The sequence below is a fragment of the Octopus bimaculoides genome, chromosome 14 (genome assembly GCF_001194135.2).
Source record: "Octopus bimaculoides isolate UCB-OBI-ISO-001 chromosome 14, ASM119413v2, whole genome shotgun sequence".
NCBI classification, from domain to species: Eukaryota; Metazoa; Mollusca; class Cephalopoda; order Octopoda; family Octopodidae; genus Octopus; species Octopus bimaculoides.
The window spans coordinates 33748180-33750695 of NC_068994.1; the positions used below are offsets into that span (position 1 = coordinate 33748180).

A 2516-nucleotide genomic window follows, 5' to 3' on the forward strand; every position below is an offset into this window, starting at 1 on the left:
GTATGCATATATGTATGTATTTATGCATGTATATATATGCATGTATATATATATATATATATATATATGTGTGTGTGTGTGTGTGTGTGTGTGTGTGTGTGTGTGTGTGTATATATATATACATATATAAGTATATGCATATGTGTGTGTATACACACACACATACACAACTATATCCACTTGCATAAAATGACACTTGCACGCAGCGCATGAATGACTTTTCTAAGAGTGTATATAAATATATTTGCGTGTTCTTTGATACATATCAGTGTATATATATATATATGTGTGTATGTGTGTGTGTGTTTATTGCATAATTGAAACTCTTTGAATTGCTTCTTGTTTGCTAATGTATCAATGTGAATGAATTTACGTGCGAATAGTCAATCGTGCACACACACACGCACACATACATAGAGACACATTTGTATGTATGTATGTATGTATGTATGTATGTATGTATGTATGTATGTATGTATGTATGCATAGATGCCTGCATGTGTACTTCACCATTTGGCTGCTGTTGAAAAAGATTTTAGTATCGTCTTCCTCTGTACAAAATATATTGAAATATGTTACGTGAACGAAGCTTCGACACGAGAGAGTCCATTAAAGCGCCGAAATCTTTATTTAGAATATCATCATCAGGCCACCATTATTATCATTATTATTATTATTATTATTATTATTATTATTATTATTATTATTATTTGTTCATTTGTTTGATTGTTTATTTATTTTCTTTACGTCAAATTCATTGAGGCGGCACCATTATCTGAAGTCTTGTGAAGGAGGAATTCTCGGTAATGCTGGCAAGGGTTTAGTGTAAGTAGTGAAGCTGTTCTTCGACGGTAGATTCCAAGGTTGTGAAGATGTGTTTGGACTATTGTTGGTTACTTGAACTGATTTCAGATCGATAACATCGGTAGGCTGAATAACTTGTCCAACATTCGGTTGATAAGCACATCTGGCAAGTGTTCCTGTACTGATATATTTAGTGGGTCTGTTAAGTGTTGGTGCTATAGACTTTTCTCCTATATTTTGCTGTTTCTCAGATGATTGGCAACTGGTTTGACCTGAATTGAAAAGAAATATGACGTTAAGATAAAGAATTTATTATCTTTTGGTTTACAAAGATACAATATTAAATAACATATACTATCTTCTTGTTCTTATAAATTCCTATTGTCTACGCACGCGTTTCTGTGTGTGGATGTGTATGTATGTGTATGCATTCTTTTATCGGTTTCAGCTCAAAGCTGCCGCCATGCTGGAGCACCACCGTACATATATATACATACAAGAGTTAAGGAACAGAATAGATAATATCGGGGCTACATATATTTCATAGCAAGCGGAACCTCGGAAGTGGGAGATTTTTCAGCGAGGTGTATACTGTAGGCTACTCTGCAGGCCAGGAGTATCTTGATTATATGGAGTTTACATATCAGAATGTGTAGAGAGCACGATTAGAATGGAGAATATACTGCAAAATGAAAATTAGTACTCTCTTTTACTCTTTTACTTGTTTGAGTCATTTGACTGTGGCTATGCTGGAGCACCGCCTTTAGTCGAGCAAATCGACCCCAGTACTTATTCTTATCGGTCTTTTTTGCCGAACTGCTAAGTTACGGAGACGTAAACACACCACTATTGTCAAGCGATGCTGGGGGGACAAACACAGACACCCAAACATGTACATACACATACATATATATATATACATATATATACGACGGGCTTCTTTCAGTTTCCGTCTACCAAATCCACTTACAAGGCTTTGGCCGGCCCGAGGCAATAGTAGAAGACACTTGCCCAAGGTGCCACGCAGTGGGACTGAACCCAGAACCATGTGGTTGGTAAGCAAGCTACTTACGACACAGCCACTTCTACGCCTAGTAGTGTAAGAAAGGAATATAGAAAAGAGAAAAAGATTAGAAACACACACACACATGCACGCACATGTACATATATGTATGTATGTATGTATGTATGTATGCATGTATGTATGTCTGTATGCATGTATACATGTATGCATGTAAAATGGCGGCGAGCTGGCAGAAACGTTCACGTGCCGGGCGAAATGCTTAGCGGTATTTCGTCTGCCGCTACGTTCTGAGTTCAAATTCCGCCGAGGTGAACTTTGCCTTTCATCCTTTCGGGGTCGATTAAATAAGTACCAGTCACGCACTGGGGTCGATATAATCGACTTAATCCGTTTGTCGGTCTTTGTTTGTCCCCTCTGTGTGTAACCCCTTGTGGGTAGTAAAGAAATAATACATGTATGTATGTATGTGTGTATGTATGTTTATGTAAATGTGTGTAAAAAAAAAAAAAAGAAAAAGTAATCAATTTATATATCGCAGAGTATCAAAGAGCAGTTTCGGAGGAAGAAATAAATCCATTATATCAGCCTCAGTACTCAACTGGTACTTATTCGATCGACCCCGAAAAGAAGAAAGGAAAAGTCAACCTCGGCAGAATCTGAACCCAGAACTTATTGACGAGCGGAAAAC

At 37.2% G+C, this 2516-nt stretch overlaps 1 protein-coding gene across 1 annotated transcript in view; it reads right to left on the bottom strand.

The window, feature by feature from the left end:
• Positions 1–63: 63 nt before the first annotated feature.
• Positions 64–2516, bottom strand: part of LOC106875086 (protocadherin-17) — a 424117-nt gene continuing 421664 nt past the window's right edge. Inside the window, exon 3 of the mRNA XM_014923062.2 lies at positions 64–1076. Coding sequence (XP_014778548.1) covers positions 1035–1076 — 42 coding nt within the window. The 3' untranslated portion in view covers positions 64–1034. The remainder of the gene's footprint in view (positions 1077–2516) is intronic.